General features: G+C 43.4%; 4 protein-coding genes across 9 annotated transcripts; 2 read left to right on the top strand and 2 right to left on the bottom strand.

Moving 5' to 3' along the window:
• Positions 1-5279: 5279 nt before the first annotated feature.
• Positions 5280-15024, bottom strand: LOC135586401 (calmodulin-binding receptor-like cytoplasmic kinase 2). 4 transcript variants are annotated; one of them, XM_065095403.1, is made up of 13 exons: positions 14888-15024; positions 13436-13616; positions 12382-12490; positions 11685-11912; positions 11190-11269; positions 10769-11103; positions 10629-10681; positions 10379-10465; positions 8495-8730; positions 8239-8407; positions 8002-8091; positions 5827-6125; positions 5280-5699 (listed from the first exon to the last, which is right to left on the bottom strand). In XM_065095403.1, the coding sequence occupies exons 9-13, from the start codon at positions 8621-8623 to the stop codon at positions 5433-5435; spliced, it is 954 nt and encodes a 317-aa protein (XP_064951475.1). In that variant the 5' UTR covers positions 8624-8730; positions 10379-10465; positions 10629-10681; positions 10769-11103; positions 11190-11269; positions 11685-11912; positions 12382-12490; positions 13436-13616; positions 14888-15024; the 3' UTR covers positions 5280-5432. The 4 variants fall into 4 exon arrangements, with proteins under 4 accessions (XP_064951475.1, XP_064951474.1, XP_064951473.1 ...); XM_065095402.1 differs by lacking the exon at positions 10629-10681; XM_065095401.1 differs by lacking the exons at positions 10379-10465; positions 10629-10681; positions 10769-11103; ... (3 more) ...; positions 13436-13616; positions 14888-15024 and adding an exon at positions 9242-10315.
• A 946-nt stretch (positions 15025-15970) lies between these two features.
• Positions 15971-17857, bottom strand: LOC135605379 (putative pectinesterase 14). Its single transcript, XM_065095400.1, has 5 exons — positions 17397-17857; positions 17139-17310; positions 16857-17063; positions 16516-16775; positions 15971-16389 (listed from the first exon to the last, which is right to left on the bottom strand). The coding sequence occupies exons 1-5, from the start codon at positions 17855-17857 to the stop codon at positions 16140-16142; spliced, it is 1350 nt and encodes a 449-aa protein (XP_064951472.1). The 3' UTR covers positions 15971-16139.
• Positions 17858-19128: 1271 nt separating this feature from the next.
• On the top strand, positions 19129-24504 carry LOC103971585 (NAC domain-containing protein 78). 3 transcript variants are annotated; one of them, XM_009385651.3, is made up of 6 exons: positions 19129-19681; positions 19767-19964; positions 22446-22553; positions 22638-23210; positions 23295-23436; positions 23801-24504. In XM_009385651.3, the coding sequence occupies exons 1-6, from the start codon at positions 19202-19204 to the stop codon at positions 24232-24234; spliced, it is 1935 nt and encodes a 644-aa protein (XP_009383926.2). In that variant the 5' UTR covers positions 19129-19201; the 3' UTR covers positions 24235-24504. The 3 variants fall into 3 exon arrangements, with proteins under 3 accessions (XP_009383926.2, XP_018678047.2, XP_009383919.2); XM_018822502.2 differs by having other exon boundaries at positions 22635-23210; XM_009385644.3 differs by having other exon boundaries at positions 19130-19681; positions 22446-23210.
• Positions 24505-25209: 705 nt separating this feature from the next.
• LOC108952175 (zinc finger protein ZAT5-like) lies at positions 25210-25617 on the top strand. Its single transcript, XM_018822250.2, has one exon. It carries the CDS (start codon positions 25210-25212, stop codon positions 25615-25617), a length of 408 nt encoding a protein of 135 aa, XP_018677795.2.
• The last annotated feature ends 190 nt before the right edge of the window (positions 25618-25807 follow it).

Below are 25807 nucleotides of genomic sequence, written 5' to 3'. Positions count from 1 at the left end.
TTGGTCTCCTAATATGACATGTCACACATATACATATTTAATATATATCTACATCGCATGCAAATATATATACATATCTAGTATTTGTATAAGCAATCACATCAGATGATCATGGACCACAACCTAATATGATTAGGCCCGAGCCAGTAGGCCTAATCACTCACATCAAGATCTATGTGTGCAACGGTGCATCTCCATGCCCTGTGATCGTCCATCTCGTCCTCGTCGGTTCCGTCGACATCTTGATGCATCTCCATGCATCACGATCGTCCGTCTCGTGGGTCCCGCTATCGCATCCACGCTCTCGCTGCGCCTCCTCATGTGATTACAACTTAATCATAGGCACGCAGGCCCGACAATAAACGAGAAATATAATGGAGGTTCGCAGACCTCAATAATAATAATCACAAGTACACACATCACACGGTCCATGATCATCCGTCCATACATCATACATCACATGTATAAATAATCATCATCATGTAGGACTACTAGATAATAATAAAAATAATAATCAACTAAATCTTTTAATTAATTAATATTTTTCTGAAATCAGGGACATGTAGGGAATTTCTCAATTCCTAAGGGTATTTTCATAATTTGGACAAAAGATAGAAACTGAAATTTCTCAAATTCCGAGGGGCAAAATTGTCTTTTTCCCAGAAAACCCTAATGCCCTTTCCCCTTTTCGCTGCTGCCGCCGCCGCCACCCTGCCGGCGACGGCCTGTGCGGCGGGGCGAGGGCACTGCCCTCGCCTGCAAGCGGCACGCCCGCTGGCGGCGCTGCCGCTACAGGTGGGCTCCCCTTTCGGGCGCCGCTGCCTCCGCAGGCGGTGCTGTCCCGCCGAGCGGCCGCCCCTGTGGGGGGGGTTTCGCCCGCGGGAGCAGCGGCGGCAGGCGCCGCTTCCTTTCGGTGGCAGGCGCCGCTGCCCTGCGGCGCCTCTGCCCGTGGGTTGCCAGCCCCGCCGGCAGCAAGCCTGCTGCAAGCAGCCGCCGGCCGGCTGCTGCAGACGCAGCCCCTGCGCTGCCCGCCTTCGGCTGCGCTGCACGCACGCAGATCGAGGGCAGCAACTGTTGCTGCCCTTTCTCGCTTTTGCGTCAACGATTTTGACGTCAATATTCTTCCTAAACACAACACACGCAGTTCAAAACCAATCATTCGCACGAACAACCTGGCTCTGATACCACTGTTGGGAAATCATTGGGGGGCGACATCATATGCGCAGCGGAAGAACAAGAAAACAAAAATCCCCGATTCCCAAAAAGATGTTCGTCGTCGTGCGAAGATTGGTGCGCAAAAAATCCACAAAACACAAAACTGCGTATAGAGATTGTGTTACCTAGGGAGATTGTATATCCCTGTTTTCTTGCAGATCCTTAGGAGAGGGTGAAGGAGGTCAAGCGTCCTCCTCTCTAGCAGTGATCCACACAGCAGGGTTGCGACGACGCTCCTCAAAACTCCAGGCCTACTCTGAGGTGGAGAGGGAGAGGAGAATAGGAAAGGCAAACAAAGACTCTAGCCTATGAGGCTGTGAATCCCTCCTATTTATAGAGATCCCGTGTCAAACCCTAATGGGTCCTTCCCTAGTGGGTATTGGATCTGCATCCAATAAGACAAGGGCTCCGTCGGATATCTCATATCCGAACCTCTACTCATCGCAATGCCTACCATATGTGTGTGACCCTCTAGGCCCAATATCGAGCTGGCCGTGAGTCATACCTGTCAGAACTCCTTCTAACTCAGTGAATTATTATCTCTGTAATAATTCACTCGACTCATCGACTACGGACGTACTAGGCCACTACGCCGTAGTCCCTAGACGATATAGGGGAATCCAATCCATTGGACCTGTCTGTCCTCAGTTACCATGTACCTATAGTCCCTCATCCATCTAATATCCTAGAGACCGTATATCGAGCATGGTGCTGTCAGACCCATACGGTTTCTACTCGAGTCTCGCTCTAATCGGATTCTCCCGAAGAACTCTTTCTCTCTCAACCCGAATGACCCTGGCCAGGGATTTGTCTGAGCAAGAACACATAGGATATTCCTCTCATGACGCCGAGAGTGGATGATCCTCTATTGACACTCAATAGCCCTCGTAAGGTCGACTACCACTCCCAATGACCAGCTGTACTAGATCTGGGGACAGCCAAACCTATAAGTCTGGTATCAAAGAGTGGAGCACTCATATAGGACATCCTTGGTGTCTCAAGTCTAAGGACCAGATACACCACTAGGACTACGGAATCGCTGTCTGACAATAAGGCATCATCAACCATCCAGCATTCCATAAGCGGATCAATCAGTAAACTCATTCTCCAATGAGCACCTGTACTGTATCCCTAGTGTCCCTACACGAGCAACTATGAGACCAGCTGCATCCATCATATGAACGGGTATACAACACACCAGTCTATCCGGTTATCACGATGTCCCTCTCGAGTAACCTATGACCGGGATTATTTAGGATATGTGTTTAAAGGTGAATCGATCTCATTATCGTGATCTCATCACGATCCGATTCCCATTGCACAAATCCAAGGACATCACAATATATATATGCATTTATACAATAGTTATAAAGTGATATACGCCAAAATATAATAAGCAAAAAGATTCTGTATCAAGTCACACGTGCCATCACTCACGTGATTGGCTTGTTGGGCACCTATGACTGGCAGAAGTTTCCTGGCAGGCCCTGCACCGCTCCACCAAGTACGCCACGTGGTGCGGTGGCACCTGGGTAAACCCTAGCGCGTCGCCCAATAACGCCCCTAATATTTATCGTAGTCGCTCCAGATCGGTTCCCGACTTGCGACTTGTTAGTCCTTTTCCAAGTCGCGCCAGATCAGTCCTCCGACTTGCGACTCGCCAATCCAGCCTAAGCCCAAGTGCAGGCCCTCGGCCCATAGGCCCAGTCTTCATCCTAGTCGTGCCAGATCGGTTCTTGACTTACGACTAGCTAGTCTTTATCCGAGTCACGCAAGATCGGTCCTCCGACTTACAACTCACCAGTCCAGCCCGAGCCCGAGTGCAGACCCTCGGCCCACAAGCCTAGTTTTCATCGTAGTCACGCTAGATCAGTTCCTGACTTGCGACTAGCCAATCTTTATCCAAGTCACGCCAGATCGGTCCTCCAACTTGCAACTCGTTAGTCTAGCCTAAGCCCGAGTGCAGACCTTCGGTCCACAAGCCCAGTCTTCATCCTAATCGCTCCAGATTGGTTCCCGACTTGTGACCAGCCAGTCTTTATCTGAGTTGCGCCAGATCGGTCCTCTGACTTGCGACCCGCCAATCCAGCCTGAGCCCGAGTGCAGACCCTCGTCCAATAGGCCTAGTCTTTATCCTGGTCGCGCCAGATCGGTTCCCAACTTGTGACTAGCCAGTCTTTATCCGAGTCATGCCAGATCGGTCCTTTGACTTGCGACTCACCAGTCCAGCCTGAGCTCGAGTACAGACCCTCGGCCCACGGGCCCAATCTTCATCCTAGTCGCGCCAGATCGTTCCCGACTTGCGACCAGCTAGTTTTTATCCGAGTCGTGCCAAATCTGTCCTTTGACTTACGACTCGCCAGTCCAGCCTAAGCCCAAGCCCACAAGCCCAGTCTTCATCCTGGTCACGCCAGATCGGTTCCCAACTTGCGACTAGCCAGTCTTTATTCGAGTCATGCCAGATCGATCCTCCGACTTGCGACTTGCTAGTCCAACCTGAGCCCGAGTGCAGACCCTTGACCCACAGGCCCAGTCTTCATCCTAGTCGCGCTAGATCGGTTCCCGACTTGCGACCAGCCAGTCTTTATCTTAGTCGCGCCAAATATGTCCTCCGACTTGCGACTCGCCAGTCCAGCCTGAGCCCGAGTGCAGACTCTCGGCTCACAGGCCCAGTCTTCATCCTGGTCGCGCCAGATCGGTTCCCGACTTGCAACTAACCAGTCTTTATCCGAGTCGTGCCAGATCGATCATCCGACTTGTGACTCGCCAATCCAACTTGAGCCCAAGTGCAGACCCTCAGCCCATAGGCCTGGTCTTCATCCTAATCGCGCCAGATCGGTTCCCGGCTTGCGACTAGCTAGTATTTATCTGAGTCGCGCCAGATTGGTCCTCCGACTTGCGACTCGCCAGTCCAGCCTGAGCCCGAGTGCAGACCCTTGGCCCACAAGCCCAGTCTTCATCCTAGTCGCTCCATATCGGTTCTCGACTTGCGACTAGCCAATCTTTATCCGAGTCACGTCAGATCGGTCCTCTGACTTGCGACTCGCTAGTCCAACCTGAGCTTGAGTGCGGACCCTCGGCCCACGGGCCCGATCTTCATCCTATTCATGCTAGATCAGTTCCTGACTTGCGACTAGCTAGTTTTTATCCGAGTCACACTAGATCGATCCTCCGACTTGCGACTCGCCAGTTCAACCTGAGCCCGAGTGCAGACCCTCGGCCCACAAGTCCAGTCTTCATCCTAGTCATGCCAGATCGGTTCCCGACTTGCGACTAGCTAGTCTTTATCCGAATCGCACTAGATCGATCCTCTGACTTACGACTCGCTAGTCCAGCCTGAGCCCGAGTGCAGACCCTTGGCCCACGGGCCCGGTCTTCATCCTAGTCGTGCTAGATCGGTTCCCGACTTGCGATTAGCCTGTCTTTATCCGAGTCACGCCTGATCGGTCTTCCGATTTGCGACTCACCAACCACAAGTCTAAGCTCGAGATCAGTAACTCGGCCAACAGGTCATCTCCTCCCGGCTCACATAGTTCGGTCTCCTGACCAACGACTCACAGACATCATCCTGCATAGGCCCAGCCACCCGATCGATGGTGCCAAAGCATAGGGCACCGCACCCGAACTACCTCACGACGAGCCAATCCGGCTTTCCCTCACAAGCAATCAACGCAACCACGACATTCCAACCCTGACGTGCCCCTCGCCCTCTCAAAAACCCCAGGTCGACATCCATCCCAGGGGGAGGCAAAAAAAGAATAAATCAACCCACGACCGACTTACTCGTCGGAATGGCCACAGTTGGTAATTACTCGACGAAGGTCATTTTTGCAAGAAAGCGACCACCTTCGAGCCACGAGCATTCCGACCTTGAAATCGTCGACCAACGTCTAGACGACGAGCTGCTAACTGACATCCGGACCGAGAGACACTGATCAACACCCCGGTACCGACACCCCATCGCAAGGGCTCGATCGACCTCGGCGACCAGCTCATCCGACCGAAGACTCCCGACATCGACTCATGGACCAGGCCTTACTGGCTTACTAGCCACCACATATCAGTTCACCAACAGTACTCATTCCTTCTCAAAATATTAATGAAATTATCTTTTCGACATGTTCTCTATAAGTCTTGTATGTACAACCAGTGATTCTAGAGAGCGCTGAGTTTGCAAGTCGAGCTACTTTTTACTGCATACGAATCTTAATATCACTTTAAGTTTCATCTCCGCTAATGGAAAGGTTTCTTTGATGCGAAGTCTGAGAGAGGAGATCTGAAGACAACAACTCTCTGTAGTCCTTCCGAATGTTCCATAATATTTCAGCACAGCTCCGCATGCTGGGTCTATTTTGCCTTGAAGGAGCTAAACACTGGAAAGCCAGCTCAAGAATCTTCTCCAAAGCCAGATTATTTGCCGGAGTATGTGGAATATTATGGTCCAAAACTTGAATTGTTTTCCCTTGTTGGAAGTTCTTCAACGCCTGTCCAGATAGATTTATGAGATCATAAGAGATGATGTAAAATAAGGTTTAGATAACAAGGTGGTCTTATGATTCCAAAATAAACATCATAAAATGTATTAAAAAAAGCTTATGAAAGAGGATATACCCATTTTATTGTTATCCTTTCCTTGAGTTCTCGTTTACGCTCTATAGGGCGCCGTGAAGATATTAATTCTACTAGCAACACACCAAATGAGTACACATCACTTTTGTCTGTGAGTTGATAAGTTCTAAGATACTCTGGGTCCAAATAACCAGCAGTCCCTTTTACTTGGGTGGAAATATGGGTAACTCCAGCCTCGTTTATACCGAACCGGGCAAAGCCAAAATCAGCAACCTTAGCCCGCAAGTTTTCAGTAAGAAGAATATTAGATGATTTGATGTCTCTGTGGATAATTGGATGGTCTGCATCATAAACAAATCAATGGATCAGTGCAGATATTAAATGATAAATAATACAATTGTTGTCTTAGTCAAACAATCTTAAATAACTCGGGAGAAGCATGCATTGTTATAATAGGAGTTTGATGTATAGAAATGTAGAAACTTGCACAATGAAAATAGATTTAGTGAAACAACTGTTTCAGTTTTTCGATCAAACAGACACAGAATATGGCAGTATCAGGCCAAAATCGATGAAGCTGACCAGTTTATTAATCCGATGTGACCAAGAACCCACAGATCTAAGGTGTATAAAGTATAAAAACATCAATTCAGGGTAGACAGTGACAAAGAAAAGTCAACTTGTGGGTACAGCTTAAGACATTTGTTTTCTGGTTATTAAGGATGTAGCTGTGATAACACTACTTAACTGTCAAATACGAAGACATACATATTACTACTACTATCATGAACCCAGTTTCAGGGTTACTTGACCCCACATATTTTTGGCTGATCAGAGGTGGTGTATTAACTTGTCAATGTAAAGGTCAAACCATGATATTATTGGCTATAACAGTGTTCATTTTTCCAAAGTAAAATCTGGTTCAATTTTCTTCAGATGAGAAAGAGATCTTAAACTCTTTAAAGTCCATGCAGCAGAATCCTGAAGCATACACCATTGTTGATTATGTTAAATTTGCACAATATATTAAATAGTACCAGAATACATCACAGAAACCCATGTTCATCATTGAGCCCAACCTGTAAGACCAAAAATATGGAGCAAGCAGAACTACAAGACAGAAGATTAAGAATGAAGCAGACAAGGATTTCCATGCTGGTTGTCTACCAAAAGACCAAATCACAAAGCCAGAAAAATATAAGATATAAAGAGACATGCATCATTAAGTAGTGAATAGCATGAGTATCTAGTACATTGTCCACCAAAACATTTGCAACTGAAATACCACTGCATAAATCATATATGATTCCTTTTCCAACCATGATAAAACAACTTCTCCAGTTTCCAAAAATAGAAAAAGACTGACAAAAAGTCACCCATTATCATATTAACAGGCAAGGGCTTTCCGTATTTGAAACATGAACAGAGGAGGCACAAGAATCATTCTGCCACTAAGTTCTTGTTTTATGTAATAATAGGGGCATTATAGGAAATGGGAAAATAAGTTCCAGTACAATTCATGACAAAAAAACGTTCAAAGGAATATAAATAAAAAAAAAACTAACCAACATACTCAACACCCTAATTTTGAAATCTTTTAAGAACAAAGCCAACAGCTGATGCCAGGAGGGCCCTAGCACATACACAGTAATTACCTCCACTGTCAAGCCCCCAATTCCCCATCGTAGAAAGGATGAATTATGAAATGATATTCCATTCCTAAGTACCCTCACTTTATGGTCAAATGCAAGGGAAAGAAAATGAAGAGGTCTATTAAAATTAATTTATCAAGCATTAATGCACAAGAACAGATCCATACATTGTATTTCACACAAGACTAGCATTTAAAGGTTGCAAGTAAGTTTATTGAGAAACTACATCAGCACCGATTCCTTTTATTTCTTTAAATCCTTTAAATTATAATGTATTACTAGAAAAATGAAAAAGAAGGCATTGAGCTAAATATTTAGTATCAACAAATGATTTCCTTTCCTTTATTTTTCCATGAGATCAATTCAATTGAAGAAGCTGATTATACTTAGGTTAAACTTTGTAAATTCAGTGATGGCACACATAGAAGGAAGTTGCAGGTGCAAAGGTAAAATTTATTCCCTACATAAATAGCATAAAAGATATTCTGAAATCCTTTTGCAATTTTCAGCTTGCACTGATAGGAAAAAAACAAGTAACAGAATCAATCGTTTCTCTCAATCTAACCTGCGTACATATGAAGGTATGTGACAGCATGAGCTACATCAACTGCAATATCAAGTCGTGCTGAAAGCTCAAGAAAGTTTCCACGAAATCCTGTATTTCCCAGAGTGCAAGTTAGCCACTATTCATTCTCCTCAACAACAAACTACGAATTCAATGCCAACAGACAAAAATGGGACTCAATCACATGAAAGGTTGTCCATGATGGACTTGTGATGATGAAAGCAGAAGAATCCTTACCATCAAGATGCTCTCTTAGAGTTCCATTAGGCACATATTCAGTAACAACGACCCTCTCATCATTATCCTCCAAATAACCAAAGAATCTAACCAAATTCAAGTGCTCAATTTGTCCCAATATGTTGATCTCACTCTGGAACTCGACACTCAGATGATTCTCATACGTGCTCTGCATAGAACATCAAAAAATTTAAAAGTTCACATCAGCAAGAAGCTGCCACATTCAATGGCAAAACCAGCAAGGGACTCCTCTAACCTTCTTGGCGCGTTTAACTGCAATGGGTGTGCCATCGTCAAGTGTCGCTTTATAGACTGTACCAAACCCACCTTGCCCAATCTTTAACGATGGGGAGAAGTTCTTCGTTGCTTTCAAGATCTCCTCCATGGTGAACTGTGTACTCCCAGTTTCTCTCTGCCATGGTGAATCTCTGCCATGGATTGTCCCTTTTCTTGATTCCCTCAAGCTAGAATGCGAAAGACGACTAGGGGTTGCTACAAAATGATCAGTAAATAGTTTAATTCCATTCCGGCGTTGCAGGATATCTAAAAATTCAGAACTCAATCCCTTCGTGTGGAATCATTCTGTACAAATCCTAATTCAGAAACACACACTTAACAAAAGTTAGAAGGCATTCAAAAGATGAAGGATGGCAAGGGAATTTCCAGTTAATCACAACATAATGATATAAACAGGGAATTCAAAAAAGGGATTGGACTTTCCGGTTAACGATCTCTCAAGATCAAAGTTCAAGAAAAACATAACCAAGTTATGGATACTATAAAACTTGTACCTTTGGAGATATCACTGAAAGCTAATTTCCTCGGTTTCCAGCATTCGAAATGCCAGTATGAGCGAGTCAAGTTGAGGACAAGAAGAGATTCAAAATCTCAAAATAGGATGTCTATATCGAGAACAACAATTATCCAACAGGATTACCAACTTGTACCATGTAGCCGGAAGGGAAAAAGGAACCGAAGGTCCAGACCAAGAGGCAGAGCATACCGTAAGGAGACTCGAGGGTTCGAGTCGTCCTCGGTCTCGGCGACGTGATCTCAGGCTTGAACGAGGATGAGGAGAAGAACGAGACAAGCGCCCTGAGGAAGGCCTTGAACGCGTTCCGCTTGCGAACCGGCGACTTTCTGCCGCCCATGGCGGCCGAGGACGCGAAGGAGGCGGCAGAGCTCCGCGAGGTCTCCCATCGGTCCGGGGTCGCGACGAAGGAAGACCTAGATTTCCGCCCTCCGGGCTGCGATTCGGATCTTAGATTCATCGGAGGCGGCTAACGCCGGCGTGACAAACGCGAAACAAAATTCTACAGGACGTCGCCTTACCGTGCGCCCGTCCGGCGTGCTTTAAGAGGGACTTCATCAACCGTGGGACCCAGTGGAGTAAGGAGTAAAAGTCTATGCCGAGTATCCCATCCAACGACTATTTTAAATAACACTCCTCATGCCCAGATCCCGCGTCACACCCCGTCAACCCGGTCATCCGATCACTCCAATCGTGTTATTTTGGGGCGATAATTGGATGGGATCCTACGACAAAGGTCTTTGGTCCCAGCTTGCGAGAGTGGGTACGCACTCGCAATTCCCTTCATCGGAAGTTTCTATTGAAAATAGAACAACGCCCGATGTCGAAAAGACTCGATGAGTCTTGTATTAATATTTGACTTCTCGAATTACCTTGGGACATTTTGACCTACTGCTTCTGAAAAAACCTCGTTATAATGATCCAATATATGACAAGTTTTGCAAGGATAGACATGGCAATACCACCGGCTTAATTTTGTATCGGTATGTGGTGTATGTTTGGGATCAGGGCAAAGCCTAATGGATCCACACCCAAATGATTGGGATGGGAGTTAATGCGGCACCGATGATTGGTTAGAGAACCATCGTTCTCGAACAAGGAAACTTCTTTACGCCCAAAACACCACAGGCCACAAGTAGAAAAATATAGTTTCCTATCTATTATTTGCATATGTGCAAGTTCGATTTGATCCATTGCATCGTATTAAAGCATTAATTTCATTGAAAAGTGCATGACGAAGACTTTTGATCTCCCAGTTCGGGCCACCTCATGATATATTTAAATAGTTGATTATGACTAATGCATGCACCCAAGATGAGAAGACCATACCAGCGTTATAAAGTGTGACAGTCTTCTCCTTGGCTTCTCGCACGGTCCTTTATTCGCTACTTCAAGCGCATGCGATCGCAGCCACCCCTGTGAAACGTAAATCAAAAGCATTGCAGAAGGACGAGGAAGCCGCTGCTATGGTGACTTGTAAGGGATGGATGCTCCTATGAGAGTGTCAGCCCAAAAGAACGGAAAGGCCAGAGGAGAGTGTCGAAACAGGGAGCAAGACAAATAACTTTTTGTTACTTACAAGACCCGTTCGATTGGGAGGAGAGACTAAAGTCCAAGCGGAAAGTCGAAAAGCTAGAAATTAGGAGGTGAAGCTATAATGAATACACAGGAAAACGGAAAACGACTGTAGGTTTCGTGCAAGGCAAGTTGATTCAATACCTGGACCAAATTTTGCCTGACATCACTAGCAATCTGGATTGTAGGATTCTCGACTGTTGTGGAATTTGAACTTTGACGACACTCAATTCACAGGACTTTCAAGCTTCATACTCCAAACGGACGATCTCTAACTTGCCTGGAGAACAAAAACTGGGTGGTAGAGTGTTACATCAACATCCCAATATCAAGGAAATAGAAAACCTATGCATTTTAGGCTCTTCCGAACACAAAGGAAAGCATTCACCCAGGTCAGTTATAATAAGAGTATCGGCTTGGCAAGCATACAAACGCTCGACTCCAGTCGTGTGTGTGCGTCCGTGCTGAACCACTAGTTCCTGCAGACTCGGAGTGGCATCAGATACCACCGAAACCAGTCAAAACTATTCTGCCAGAGAAAGAACCAGTAACAGCAAAATCTCACCTTATGCTCATTGTCGTGACTGCAAGATCTTCAGATGTATTGAGTCAAGCATGCGAGAGGATCCTAACCCAGATACTCCCCTGTACAACACAAAAGGCACAAGAACAAGTTAGTTGATGACTCGATCCGATGCAGGAGACCGCTCACGTTTGGAGAAACAAGTTCATATGACCCAAAACCTATGAAGAATTAATATAAGAAATGAGCTTTGAGTGATTATGCACTTTTAGTTGAGTCAATATAGACTTGATCATGATAGCCAACATGATGAACATCTACAAAGAAAAGGTGACGATTAATAGCATCAAATATCACCTATTCATATCGAAAGACTATACAAACGGAGAAAGAAACTGAAGAGAAACTTGGAGAAGGAGACTAACAAAATGCAGAAACGATTGCCAGGCACACACCTGTACTTGCTTTGGTGACACTAGAACAAACAAAAAAGGATTTGCATGATAATAATTTCAACCAGGAATTACAATCATTTACCTTTTTGTTTCCTACTGTTCCACAACAGGAATTCAGAAGAATTTGACCCAGACATCTAAACTCTCAACCAAAACATCAAATTGCTTCTAGCCACATTTGTTTTTGTGGCACAGTCCTGCACAAAAGAGTAAGAAGCTTTCATCTGGATGAGTATCCATTCGAAAGGGTTGCCCACTAAAAACTCTTTTCAGGAGACACCATGTTATACATGGTGTTGATCATCATTATCTGCAAAATGAAAACTGCATGATTATACCATGAACATATAGAAGACCTGCAAGACAAGGAATAGATATTTTTTTTAAAAATGGAATCTACAATCCTTGAAATTCTGTTGTTTCATTTTTTAGATGAAAACTGTGCACTAACATAAAAAAATTAGGCATCGAACTACAAAATGCTACAACAAATATCAAGGAATTTGACATGCATTTCTTCAGAATTTCTCAATGAGAAACTTCATCTTTAGATTCTTGTTATTCTGGAAAAGGCTAGAGAAACCAACTGCCAAGATGCTTAAAAGATGGGAAGAAAACTAAGAATCTTAAGGTGATTATTGGTATATTTACTCTATCTACATGAAGACATAAATGCTAAATGCCAATACTGCATAGAAATAAATGAAACTGTACCAGGTGATGAATGTAACAAAATAAAGTTGCCAAACAGACAATGATGAACTTCTCTGCATGCATACCTGGTCACAGATGGCACAGGTGTCTCATCTCTCCATCCATTCAAGAATGCAACACAATGGAAATGGTGTTCACACTTTGTCAGAACGTGTGGATTCTCTGCATCATAATCTGTCAAAAAGAAAGGAGATAAGGAATTTCATGAGATTTGTAATACTTGGAAATGTCCTTTTTAATCTTGGTCTATGTCAAAATATTTTCAGGATCGGACTAAACACTGAATACTTGGAAACATTAATGTTCCTCAAGGAAGATGTGTTCACATGCAGGTCTCAACCTGATTCCTTCATGCTAATAGAGAGTTGCACTTAGAATGCAAATCAACTTAATTTATAATGTCAAAGTGGATTTACTCTCAAAAGAAAGCATGACACAGAAAAAACTTCAATAGTACCACATTAGTATTACCTCATTGAAGGTCAAAGCCCAATGCAGAAAGCACAATGGACACAAACATTGTAAACAAAAATAGTCTAGTAATATTGTCACAACAAACTGCTAATGACAAAGCAGCCCTAGCAAAAAAATGGACTACTTCATTTGGTTGAATAAATAGATAAATAGAAACGTCACCAACCAAAGAGGAAAGGTCCAAATTGTCCATATCCAAGAGAGGCCCATATATTCACCAGAAAATGGAAATGTCGTCTACGGCACATGCCAAATAGAGTTTTTCCATATCATATAATAGATCATTAACTAAAAGGAGAAAAAAATGAATTTGCAAAAAATGAAGGTGTCTGCTAGCTTAGCTAGTAAAGACTTTAACAGTTTATCACAATATCGTGGGCTCAAATCCCGCCTTCGTCGCTTACCCTTTGCATAAAAGAAAAAAATCTAAGAAATTAGTTTTGATTATGTAATTTCAGGAGTAAAAAGGATTGCTAGAAAATAAGTATAATCAAGATACAGTTAAAGCACATGTATAATTGCTATAAACAGTTTCAAAATATATATAAATAATTGAGTTAAGTTAATGAGAAACTTGAAGTATTGTGACATAAAGCAGGAAGAAATGGTTCTCTGAACATAGAAAAAAAAAATTGTGACATTTACCTTCAAGGCAAATGGGGCAAGCATCCTCCTCATCTTTCGTTGATAACTGCGGGAGGTGCTTGGTAAGTGTCAGGAGTTGAGGTGTCCAGATTAGTATAAAAATGTAGTCCTGAAAAGACTGCAGATGATGTTCCATGGCTGGTTATAACAGCAGTTCATGCTCTTCCAAGTTTTGAGGACACTGCAAAACACACAAACAGGTTTTGAATGGAACTCTTCGAATACTAGAAATTTCATGTGTAAGAACTAAGAAACCTATTAATTTATCACTATAGATATTAATGAGCAACATGTAATCATGAGGGTGATATTATGCACAATGACAAGTTGATATAACTTGGTTTAAAGTACAGGTTTCGAACGAGTCCAGTTTGAATTGAGTATGGAATCTGTCATATCTGTAAGCTTACACCTTGACAACATGGTAAGTTTGCTTCTTTGGAACATGGGTGACCAAGACTCAAGTCACGGTACATTGACCTTTCCCAACCTGTATAGGCAGATGCCTAAATTCACCTAGGCCATATCCGGTCAACTTTCATTATGGATTCTCTTCTCCATTCTCAAAGAATTTTAGATGATATACATTTAAACATATTATATAGTTTTGGATGGCAAATCCAGAATTGGATAAGTCCATTCATTATTAATTATTTTTCTTTCATTAATTTTAAGTGATAAGACAAAAACATCTGAGTAGTGCTAATCGAAATGAGGTTATAGCTTGACAGAACAAAGATGCCTTAAAAAAAGTCAATCTACCTATGATATAAACTGAAAATGATGTTGTACAAGTTCAAAGCAGGAGTATTTATGCGTAGACAAAGTGATCTAGATAAATAACATTTACTATAAGGATCTTAACATGTTTATGCATCTTTTATGTACTTAATCTGAAGCATTCTTAAAGTCAATTTATTTGACATGTGAATATAATCAGTGAAGTCCTGAAAACTTTATCAGCAGATGGCAACCATCTGCGGAAGGCTTGATATTTAATCAATGCCAACGGGGTTCGTATTGCCTACTGCAATCCATAGCCTTAATGCATCTTTTGGCTGGAACACCCAAAGCCTTCTACTTCATTCAATCCAACATTTGCATCTAGATATTGAATGGTCCATCCATCTACATATACAAACATCTAAATTCAATAACTAATACTATCCAATCATGAAACAACGAGAGGAAATCAAAAGCCACAGAACACATGCTCGGATCGCCTCGGCAATATCCATAGACAATAAAGACAAGCACATAGATAAAAAAAAAAAAAAAATTCAGCAGAATTCCAAAACAAACCCAACTCCAACCGGTCAAATCCGACTAAAAAACCTCCCGAGATCATCATCCGAATCTATAACATCGACCAACCCGCAAAATCACTGATCGAGGGCGGGAGAAAGGATGGGATCAGACAGAGTATCGATTTCGAGAGTTCGGGTATTCTACCAGGAGGGCGCGGCGGAACCCCAAGACCAGGACGTGTGGGATTCCAGCGACGGTTCCCTGAGCCATGGCCGACGCGAAGCGAAAGGGTCGCCGTCAGCCTTTCTTATTCCTCCAAATTCTGAGAAGGCGACACAACAATAATACATGTTAGACTCGTTTACATACCCGTTGGTGGATCCCACATATGAAGGCATGCAATTAGAGAAAAGGCATCTACGTGTACGTACGGTAAGGTGAACAAGGAAAAGATTCCGCTTCTTTTCTGGTTAACGAAAATACATTCAACTGTGGGTCCATCGTCCTAGTCGCATCCACCTGTGGGGCCATCGGCCTTGCCAATCACCAGGCAGGTAGGTGATGTGATGGTAAAAAATAAGTGTGGATACTCGAAAGAAAGACCGAAGGTAACGATTTCGCGGTGCTGGCGCCGCCGTCGCGACCACACCTTACTCTCCTTAGCCCCACGTCAGCCTATCGTGCCTTAAGTCGGGCAGCGAAACTGCGTCGTGTCCTGTTTCCTATAAACACCTAAAAATACTCATTTGAGAGAGTCTATTAATGACCTTTAAATATTTGTCTTCTTGAACTTTGAAAGAAATGAAAAGGCAAATATAGTTTCTGTGCGTAGCAAACTACTTTAATATGTATCGAAAGAATATATTAGATACAGTGGATGTCCAAATTAGGAAGATAATAACATGAGAGCTAAGCAATGAATGGTTCACTATCAAAAGCTCAATATGAAAGAACAGTGTGATCCAACATGGTCAGTAAAGTGGAAGCATTGATTGTTTAACAGAAATGCTCCTTCTCCAAACATAGCCGAAAGCCGAAGCTTATGATTCAAGGGAACGAGTAGTTAATTGAACTCTGTGTGGTATTTAGATTTAAGAAGCTATCTTGATGTCCACGGAACATCTGAAAACAAGCATCTTTTTCCTTGAAGCTTCCGCATTGTGCATGGGGGACTTCAGGGCTGAATTCTTCTGTTTTAAGCTCAGCAAGTGTATGGGGGACTAAAAGAACTTGAAGAAAAAGAAAACTTGCTCCAAAGACATCAATCAACTATCTTGAATATTGGAAACCACAGAATGAGCCATCAATTTCATAGTACAGAGACACTCACATCAAGTATCTTAACTTACTATATTGAATAATGATGTCATTTCTCTATTATGAGAAATCGATAATTGCCCTTTTAGTAGTATCTTGTCAGGAAACAGGTGATGTAAATCGACATGAAGCGCTTGGATTACATGTCTTCTGCCTTCTGATCATCCATTTCAGCTTGGTTTGTTCTGATATGAGCTCGGTGCCTTCGTTTCTCACATGGATTGTACCAGTTGTTGTGATTAGGAGGAAGCACCCAATCCTTCCCTTCGACGTAGGAGATGTCCATGAAGGAGGCTGCTTGACACTGATCCAGTTGCTTAGCATATGATGTTCTTAGTGTGTAGTTGGCTCCTGGACCCATGCATTCATATTCGCCAAAGTATACTGACCTGCAAGAGCATAGATCCAAGTACAATGTATTTTGCAGATATCAACGATTTGAGTTGGCATTATAGATATGATCAGAGAAGGAGTATGAGGAAATCAGAAACTTGTATTAAAGATCAACCACAGACTGGTCTCTGCTCGGATCATTCCAGTCATTCCATCCTTCAGGAGCTATGATGCTCGTCATGTACGTTCTGGAGAAGACCACAGTTGCGTAAGGCCACCATGCTCTGCCAAGCCACACTTTCCCTGTTCCACCGATGCTGCAATTGACGAAGGAAAACCCCGTCTTCTCGGTCGCCGACGACCTTCCATGAGCCGTGATGCATCCGGTGACACCGCCCACGTCGCTGGTTGCTTGCTTTGCTATGGAATTGATCGTGCAGGCCTGCATGCCAATGTGTCGAACACCAAGCTTAAATGCACTTCGACACCTATCGAGCAGTGGACGCAAAGCAATTCTCCTTACCTCGTACAGTGATCTGGCGTTGCCAAAGATGAAATCGATCGAGCCTTCGATGAAGCACTCACGAAAGTAATGCCTCCCGCGCTCGTCGAGCAGCGTGTCTTGCGCCCCGTAGAATCCGCAGCCATAGAGGGCTGCTTGGTCTCCGGCTATCCTAAGCGCCACCGCTTGCGCTCCAACGTCGCCAGGGGATGCAGGAGGTGCTGTGTTCTGCATTATACCATGTATAATCGGAAACAGAGTAGCTAACAAAAGAACCAAGTCATTTGACGGTGGACTGCTTGCCTGAAAACTTATGTTGTATGCTATGAAATTGAAGGAAAAGATGGAGACAGAAGCACTGTAGATAGTTCCTCCAGTGGAGTTGGCGGTGTCGTTCCATGCAATGGAGGTGTTCAAGAAACCTTGGCCTTGCATTGTGATGTTGGTCTTGTTAGCCCACACGAATAACTTCTCCCTGCCACACAACAAAAACACCTCCATCGGTTGTCTGTGTCACAGTCAACAAGCAAGAAAGTAGGACTTGTCGCATGGAGTAGAAACCTGTATACGCCGGAGTCGAGGATGATGAGAGTCCGACTCGGACTGTAGTCTGGCACGGCGTCGATTGCTCTCTGCACGCTGCTGAAGTTTGCGCACCCTTTCTGATCCACTGTCAGGATTAGTGTTGCATTCTGCTCCAACGCGAGCGGCGACACCCACTTCGAGTTGTCGCATGCTCTACGTCGTCTCCTCCGGTGATTTTGCCGGCGGTGGCGGTGGTGGTGGTGGTGGTGCCCTCGCCACAGCACTTGCTCGATCAAAGACACGACATTGTCGATGAAGGCTGAGCTCGGGCTTAGCACACTGCTCACAATGTTACCGAGTAAGTCGCCACTGCTAGTGGGAGTCTCAGAAAGGACTGTAGCAGGAGGAAAGGTGTTGAAGGATAGTAGAACGGAGACGAGTGCAAAGGAAATGGCTGAGAACCAGAGGAAGGGCTTCCCAAGCCTCCTCATGGTCATTTTGCTACGTTGGTCCATGATGGTTTTGATCATGTAGGGGGTGTGTCTACATTTATTTGGGGAGGTAGGGGAGTCGTAGAGGGCAAGGAATGGGAGCGTACATGATTGTAAAGTACGCCTTTTGTGGTAGTGGAGGGGGTGACGGTGACTGTGGAGGTTGGAGAAGGCCGAAGCTAATGCCTTTAGCAGCATGCAGAGTGGCGCTGTGATGCAAGCCGACCAATATCTATTGGCCTTTGTTTGATGGAAAAGGCTGGCAAAGATTAAACTAAGGAGACCAAAGATCTCTCGTCTTGGATGCAATCGATGGAGGAGATACAAAACCGAGCTACTCTACCTTACAAGCCAACATTCTCCAGTTTCTTAAGTCAAAAGGGCGATACGATGAACGCAAGATCAATGCTGAAGAAGTTGAATGTGAGTGCACTCGATGTATTCTTTTCGATGCAGTGTCAAGATGATGATGTTGCTTCTAAATGTGGAAACTGGGAATAGTGTGATGGCGGTTCATCGATTGCACAAGGAGGAGCACCTAGCAATTTATGTAAGACTGCAAAAACAATTGTTCTTGATAGAAGCAGGAAAAGAAGAGATTCTGTCTTCAAGAACAATGATGAACAGGTATTTTCTCAATAGAGAAGAAAAGAACAAAGAAATGATGAATTCTACGTAGTCTAGAATTTTAGATATATAAGGTTATAATATATCATAAATATGTATATCATTTCAATTTTCATGTCATGTATCTCCGTTTCTTTTGTTTTTTATTTCTCAGAAAATGATTTTTTTCTTTTCTATTTTTTATTATTCCGACCTAATACCGATACACGTGGCAGTTTTAGCAATAAAAGCTTCCATACGGCACGAATGCCGCCACGTCACGTCGCATTTGATGACCAATCCTGGCCAACATAATAAATTATGCCACGTAGTCCTTTGTGGTGCTAATGGGCGAATTCCTAAAGTTCCTGTACCGAGGTGCAAAAAGGACAGAAAAATATCGTCTCTCGCGGAATCTGACCACTCATCAAACAATCACACGACTCTTGATGAGCCGTGCGCCGCGGTCGGCTACCGTCACTGCACAGGATTGGAAATCTCACATCCTAGATATTTGACACAAGTGTTTCTCGATGACGTGGAGAAGTTCGGAACGTTGGATGAGGATCAACAGAAAACGATGGGGTCCCCGTAAGCACCTCGCGTAAGAAAAGGTGGTGGTCATAGGCGTCTACTCTATCTTTCCTATACCTAACAACCGTGAAAGATTAATTAAAAGAACAATCCGGCCTCTCTTTCGATCGAAACCCTCCGCCTCCGTCTCATCGATTCCTCCTCTCATCCATGACCGTCGGCGCCGCCTCCTCCGATCGACCGCCGCCTCCCGCGGCCGCCGCCACCCACCTCTCCCCGGGCTTCCGTTTCCACCCAACCGACGAGGAGCTCGTCAGCTATTACCTCAAGCGGAAGGTTTGCGGTCGGTCGCTCCGCGTCGACGCCGTCGCCGAGGTTGACCTCTACAAGCACGAACCCTGGGATCTCCCCGTCCTCTCTCGGATCCAGAGCCGCGACCTGGAGTGGTACTTCTTCAGCCCCCTCGATCGCAAGTACTCCAACCGATCGCGGACCAACCGTGCCACCGCGGAGGGTTATTGGAAGACTACCGGCAAGGACCGGCCAGTACGCCGTGGACCCCGCATCGTCGGCATGAAGAAAACGCTCGTGTTCCATGCCGGCCGGGCGCCGCGCGGGACCAGGACGAACTGGGTGATGCACGAGTACCGCCTCGAAGATGAGGAGTTGACCCAGGCCGGGATTTCGCAGGTACACCATGAGCTTTTCTTCATTTTCTTTGGATGAAATTAGGTAGTTTGGTCAAGGATTGAATTTGGGATCATGGGTGGGGAAGGATGCGTATGTAGTATGCAGGATCTTTCAGAAGAACGGTGCTGGGCCCCAAAACGGGGCACAGTACGGAGCACCATTTCTTGAAGAAGAATGGGAAGAAGAGGCAGATATGGGACCGGTTTTGATGCCAGATGGTAGGGAAGATGAATTTAACGAAGCCACAGAAAAGGAGTATTTGCAATTCAGTGACTTCCTGCAGGTGACTGAATCAATGTGCCATTCTTAATTCTGTTTTCATTTTCTCTCCATGATCAATCAACCATTTTTCTTGAGCTTAATTTAGTAGTTTAAATAAATCATTGGTGAACTACATGTGTTATGTTACATGCCTTTTATTTGGTTTTGATATTTACATATCTTTCACATGCAGATATGGCATATAGCTTTGCATGATATTTTAGCTATTACAATGTTCAATATGTGTCAACTTTTTTGTAGAGATGATATTGTATCTGGTAAAGCGCACCTATGGTCTCCTACTGGGTACACCCCTTTTCGGTCGGATGAATTTCCAATTCTTATCCACATGAATGATTTTGTTGCCTTTTACTTCGGCGATTATTGTTATGTTGTCTGATATAAATTTCACTGTAACCACTAATCTTGTTACTTTTGAGTTTACTGCTAGTTCAACGATTTTTTAGGAACACCTTATACCTCAGTATCCTGTTTATTTTTTGTCTGATGTTTGTTTAATTTGAGAAACTTTACCTAATACCTACCAAACATCAGTTCTCATATGTACTTTCTGTTACCATGCTTCATTTTGTCTGGGTATTGCTAGTAGGAGCATAGTGCTATATTATTTTTGTTAGTTCATATATCTGAATATCTTTATAAATCAATACACTTTTCCACTGAAAAATGTACTGTTTAGGCTCAATTTTAGCTTATAGCTTGTTTTTAAATTGAAACTCATGCCTTGGAAACCTAGGCATATTCATTATACCATTTTCCACAGAACTATTCCAACTTACTCTGACCACCTTGTTGTTGTTTAATTTTATTTGTTTCTGAGAGGAAACTTCTTTTTCTTCTCATAGGTGCTATTAAGTTCATCATAAAGGTCGAGTGGAATTGCATAGTTTAGTATGATAAGTAGCGTGGCCAGATCTAATAATCAACATTGGTGGTCTTTGAAATTTTTTGGAACATGAAGCACAATATTCCCAGAGCAGCACTTTCATGGAATTGCATCATGGGTTTAAAGATTATAAATTGCAGATTATTTTGGCTATGAATTGCCACCAGTTATCTTGTCTTTGCTTGTATATTGTTGCTATAAACGAAAAGCATTTCAGAAGCGTTAAAGTTCTATCTACGAAATGCTAGACAGTAGGATATAAGGTTTCAGCCAGGCTTTCAACTATGTTCAGCCAATGATAGTGATTCTGACATTGTAAATTCATGTTTTTGTTTTTGAACCATATTGAAGGATCAGAATCCTGAAGGCTTTTTCTTTGACATTCCAATTTCAATGACTTCTATAGGAGACTGTTGAAGGATAGAAATATTCTTTATGTTTGTTGTCCTCTTTGCAATGCTACCACATAACATTTGAGTTTGAAGTGGTTAGAAGGACAATGACTATAGCTATGCAAATGCTTGTTTGTTGTGTTTATTGTTGGTTATCACTGACTAAAATGTATTTATTGGAAAATTTCTCGTGAGTCGCTGACCTGAAGTCGCACATGTATCCTTGTAAAGTTTGGAATATGCAATGAAATATAATCTTGTGTACATTTTTCATCCATCCTATATGCCCTTGAGCTTAGTCTTCATCTGTTGGTCAACAGTTAGAAATTCTCATATGATGCTATACAGAGATGACATGGAAAGAAGTGCCAAATTGTTGGCTCACCATCTGTTAGATGGATGTCACATCATCATGACATGGATGCCAGGATGCCACATTATCCTCGGCACCAATGTGACATCCATATGGTGACATACAGAGCTGACATGGCAATGGGTGCCAATTTTTTGTTCACCATGTGTTAGATGGTTGCCAAATTATCATGACATCGATGCCACCCTACCACATTTACATTATCATCTTGTGGATGCTACATGATATGATGTAGCAACAGTCATTATGTGAGGGCCTGAACATCAGCACCCAATTTCTTTTTGTGGTTAAGGTCAAGTCTTCTTTTTTGGCATAAGTTGGTCATTTGACAATACATTAGATGGGTATAACTTGGGTTAAAACTGACATGGGATAACATGCGGAAACAACAAGAATTACTTGTAGGGTATCTAAATTTTGTACGAATAATTTACCAATACTTTTAGGGTGTGGTGGACTCTTTATACATGTGGACATCTTGCAAACATCTTAGTCAAATCAAATTAGCAGATCTGATGAAAGATTAATATTCATGTTATATATACTTTTATTTGATATTGATCTGATATTTTATTTCATGTAATAATTTAGCGTGATATGTGGTCAAGTAACACTGTTGATGTATACATGAACAGTTCTGGAATATGTCTCCAAGTTAATTGGGGACTAATGTATCTGTAAATTATTTGTGAAAATTTACAAAATTTCTGGAGATTTTGATACTTTATTTCAATTTTCAATGGAAATTGTTTATTGTTATCCTTTACTCGACTGGGATAGACAATATATTTCTGATTAGCAATTTTTACTAAAATTTTGAATTATTTTCAGAATGAAGACGTGGAGAATAAACATGTGAATGATTCCAATTTTGTGGCAGATCTGGATCGGAAGGACTGTGTTAGCCTTCCAGGAGATGCCACCATTTTACTGGATGAGGTACCTTTCACCAACATGGTCGAGTTTGTTAATGAACCTGGACAACAGATTAATCCAACTCCCATTGATGACATGGAAAAGAAGCCTCTCATTGAAGATTTTGCACATTATCATACTCGTCCAAATGACAAGGATGAATACGTGGAGTTGGATGACCTTGCAGATTCTGCAAATGTTGTGTACCCCTTCAGTGAAGAATATGGTTTTCCTATAAAAGCTTGCCATGCTAAGAATACGCATGGGGCAGGTGGAAATAGCAACTTACAGAAGATACTTGATGTTGAGGAGTTCTTTGACACAATGAGCCAAAATTCCGATCATTTAGAATCACTCCAGATGTCCCCAGTGCAGGAGAATTTCTTTGTCCAACCAAATGGTTTGAATCCTTTAGCCGAGGGCTGTCCATCCAGTCAACAGCTTCAAGAGAAAACGGTATTCTATGATGCACCTAGTGACAATCCATCATTCAGGCATGAAAATGCTCCAGTGAATGGACTTCTGTACTTACCCGCTTATAACCCATCTGGTTTTGAGATGGTTGATGACTTGCTAGCTTACTTTGATGCTACTGATGGTAGTTTACATCATGACACTATGGGTTTTACAGGAAGACCAGAGTGTATCAATTCATCTGATCAGTCCACCTTTACTGGAGAGGTAAGAGCCGGCAGACTGTCATATATATGGAAACTTTTTTTAATGTCTATGAAATACCTTTTGTTTTCTTTCCATGTATAATAGGTTGATGGCAGCAATTGCCCAACAAGTAAGGCAACAGCACAGGTGCTAGATATAGATACTGTGGGTGGAGCATCATCATCAGCTTCATCTGTAGCTTATAAGCAGTCTAAGGGCAATTATGAGGAGGTTGCTGTAAGACCAGGTATGGCTGTGTTCTTTCATCGGTGGTGGTGGTAAAACTATAAAAAAAAACATAATCATATTAACTACTCCTATTATGTTTCTATTACTCTGCAAATTCGTGGATTAATTAAGTTCCAATTTCTTCCTAATCTCTCCGAAGTTCCCCTTATGTTTTATTATGTATCATATTTTTCCCATTAAACTGTCATATTCTCGGTAGATTCTGGATGTCTTTAATGCACTATTAGCTTATTTAGTGATGGTTGGTTGCATAATTGTCTGATAGTTGAACTGTCACAATTACACGATAAATTGGCTTCAGCTCTCTGTAGCTTAGTTAGACTTGTTCATACCCTAAAAGTTCTTCCAACTTCTTGGTGCAGATGTCCAAATGAGTGATGCCAACGACAAAACTGTTACGAAACATCTGTTGAACATGTTGGGCTCAATCCCTGCACCTCCTGCATGTGCTGCTGAGTTTCCTTCTGGGTCAGGAAAGTCTGTGGCACAAATCCCTGGAAACCACTCAACCAGTTCAATCCATGTCACAGCTGGGTTTTTTCACATTTGCGGTTCAACTATGTCAGAAAATGCTGGCTACTGGTCCTTGCAGAAGAATGGACATGTGGATATCATCCTTTCCTACAACAGTATGGCAGATAATCTAGTCAGAAAAACTGTGGGCCCTGGATGTATCACAAAGAATCAGGTTGATGTGGTGTCGGTGATGCTTCGAGTTGGCTTATATGTTTTCTTCCTTTCAGCATTGATTCTTACAATCAGCCATAAAGTGGGAATGAGTATTTGTGGAAGGTAAGTTGGCTTTTATCCCAGTGACAGTTTACCTGAAAACTATGTATGCTCATGTTCGGGGATTATGCAATGTATGTGTCTTAACTTGGAAGTGTAGCTGGTTCAACAATGCCATTTTGATAGAAGCTGGTTCAAAAATATGTAGAGGATTACATTGTATTTGGTTGTAGGTAGCTCCACAATGTTTAACAGGACATCATTTTCTGGTTGAAGTATTGCCTAATTGGCAATTCCTTAAAGCCTTAATGTATGAGACTGGGTTTACTCCTCTTCACCGGCCGGTTTCATCTCTGTGCCTGGGTAATTAGGATGTTGGAGTGGATGTTGTTTACCTTTACAGTTGAAATGGCAAAAGCAGAGTACCTCACAAGCTTATTAATGGGAACTTGGGAATGATCTTTCCTTACACCTTTGCTTCACATGCTTATCACTGATCACGGAGTTCGGCTTTGCTGACTGTGTGTGTACCTGTATCCCTTGAATGGAGAATTCGAACGCAACAAATCATTATGGCATGTGTGGCTTACATTGAAAGAAACTCTTATTTCTCTGCGTTGTGTTCGTATGTGACGTGAATCGTGCTAAATTGACCTTAATTCATAATATTTGAGCCATGAAGATTATCCCTATGAAATGGGCTTTTAATTATGGAGATAAAAACTACCTAAGTTGACCTTACGATCTTACTTTAAATCATTTCCAATGAGTGTATGCGCAACTAACCAAATCGAAGTCAATTTATTCACAACTGTCTTGGTCGCAGCTCAGCTGTGTTGTAGTTCTCTACTCTGGAAACAGGAAGTTAGAGAGAGAGAGAGAGAGAGAGAGAGAGAGAGAGAGAGAGAGAGAGGTGCGGACACTGGCTGACACCAGCAGCTCTTGCAGTCTTGAGAGGACCGCTTCCGGTTACTCTTAATGGCGGATCTCCCTATTCTTTCCTTCTAATTCTCTTCTCGCTGTCTTAAGGAGAAGTAGAACAATGGATCCCGTGGGGGAAGACATTGGTCACAACATCGACAACAACACTAACAGCAATCGCCAGTTCACCCCCGCCGCCTCCGTCGTCAAAGGCAAGAGGACAAAGCGGCGGAGGCCAGTCACAGTGGCCGCCACCGTCCCGGCTTCTTCGGCCGAGCTTTCGAGCAGCCCCATCGAGGACGACGACGAGAACATGGCCAACTGCCTTATCCTCCTCTCTCGGGGTCACTTGTCAGACACTGAAACGACGGTGGAGGAAGCCATCACCGAAGCCGCCACGGCGACCCAGACGAAGGCCGGGCTCTGCTTCTACCGGTGCAAGACGTGCGACAGATGTCTCCCTTACTTCCAGGCTCTCGGAACAAGAAGCCGAAGGTTGCACCCCTCCACGAAGGCGGTCCTCGAGTAAGCATGGATTCCATATGCGGGTCGGAGTTCTTGACCGGGCAGGCTCTCGGCGGCCACATGCGGCGGCACCGGCCCATAACAGCGGCCGAGTCAACCGAAGCCAAGAAGGACAAGAACGTCCTCTTACTGGACCTTAATCTCCCTGCGCTATCGGACGATAACTGCGACGGGTTGCCGAAGTCGCCGTCATC

Source organism: Musa acuminata, chromosome BXJ2-2 (assembly GCF_036884655.1).
Source record: "Musa acuminata AAA Group cultivar baxijiao chromosome BXJ2-2, Cavendish_Baxijiao_AAA, whole genome shotgun sequence".
NCBI classification, from domain to species: domain Eukaryota; kingdom Viridiplantae; phylum Streptophyta; class Magnoliopsida; order Zingiberales; family Musaceae; genus Musa; species Musa acuminata.
This window is presented reverse-complemented; position numbering and strand designations above follow the sequence as displayed.